Here is a 1471-nt window from a genome sequence, read left to right on the forward strand (position 1 = left end):
AGTGCTGCACTGACTGGAGCTCAACTGGCCAAACTGCTACATACCGAGCTCACCGTACCTGTCAGACGTACAACAATGCGGTCAGACTCTACGACTGTACTCAATTGGATCCAATCGGACTCGTCTCAGTATAAGGTGTTTGTTGGGACGCGCATAGGTGAAATACAGGAGCTCACAGATGCTACTAGCTGGAGGTACGTCCCTTCTGAGCAGAACCCGGCGGATGACATCCCACGGGGAAAGTCACTACATCAGCTGAGTCAACCTACCCGCTGGAAGAATGGACCTAATTTCCTGTATGATCATCCTGCTCAGTGGCCAGCTATCCACACGGCAAAATCAGAAGACGCAGGTGAGCTCAGGAAAGTCACATTTTGTGGCCAGCTCACTACCTTTGACGCATCCACTCCTGACCCCACACAGTACAACACCTGGTCTGACCTGCTACAGGCTACTCACCAGTCCCTTCATGGGGCGGCCGCACCCCTCATGTCTGCTTCAGACCGACTGGAGACTGAGGTAGTCCTTCTCAGGCAAGCACAGAGCGAGAGCTTCCCAGAGGAAATCAACGCTCTCCAACATTCTCACCCTGTCCGGCCTACCAGTCGTCTCAGTCCACTTTCACCAGAGTACGACCGGACCCTGGGCCTTATCCGAGTTGGAGGTCGTCTCCGTAAAGCTGAGGATCTACCTGAGGACACTGTTCATCCGATTGTTCTTGCGCCTGATCACCACATTACACAGCTGTTAGTGCAAGATTATGATGCTCGTTTACTCCATGCAGGCCCGGAGCAAATCTTCGCAGAGATGAGAAGGACATATTGGATCCTCAGAGGTCGCCAGGCCATTAAGAAACACCAGCGGCAGTGTGTGGAGTGTCGCAAGTGGAGCAGTAAGCCGGTGATCCCTAAAATGGCAGACCTCCCAACTGCTCGACTCCGACTTACCAAGCCCCCTTTCTGGTCAACCGGTGTTGACTGTTTTGGTCCATACATGGTCAAGATAGGAAGGCGACAGGAGAAACGTTGGGGCATCGTGTTCAAGTGTCTCACTACCCGGTGTGTTCACCTTGACTTACTGCCTAGTATGGACACCGACTCATTTCTCTTGTCTCTCCGCCGTTTCGTTGCACGAAGAGGGAAACCCTTTGAGATCCTATGTGACAGAGGGACCAACTTCCGTGGTGGGGACAAAGAACTTCAGGAGGCGTTTGAGGCACTCGAACCATCGCTCAGGCAAAGGTTAGCAACACAGTGCATCACCTTCAGATTTAACCCGCCTTTGGCGCCACATTTTGGTGGAACATGGGAGAGGGAAATTAAATCCGTAAAGGCATCTCTTCAAACCATCCTGAAAGACCAAGTCATCCCTGAGGAGGTCATGTCAACCGTCCTGATTGAAATTGAGGGAATACTCAATTCCAAGCCGTTAGGCTATGCTTCATCGGATCTTGCGGATCCTGATCCTGTGA

The 1471-nt window shown here is 52.1% G+C and overlaps 1 protein-coding gene across 1 annotated transcript in view; it reads left to right on the top strand.

Moving 5' to 3' along the window:
* Positions 1-61: 61 nt before the first annotated feature.
* The window catches only part of LOC117947116, a 2136-nt gene continuing 726 nt past the window's right edge, over positions 62-1471 (top strand). Inside the window, exon 1 of the mRNA XM_034875743.1 lies at positions 62-1432. Coding sequence (XP_034731634.1) covers positions 76-1432 — 1357 coding nt within the window. The 5' untranslated portion in view covers positions 62-75. The remainder of the gene's footprint in view (positions 1433-1471) is intronic.

The sequence above is a fragment of the Etheostoma cragini genome, chromosome 7, assembly GCF_013103735.1.
Source record: "Etheostoma cragini isolate CJK2018 chromosome 7, CSU_Ecrag_1.0, whole genome shotgun sequence".
Classification (NCBI taxonomy): domain Eukaryota; kingdom Metazoa; phylum Chordata; class Actinopteri; order Perciformes; family Percidae; genus Etheostoma; species Etheostoma cragini.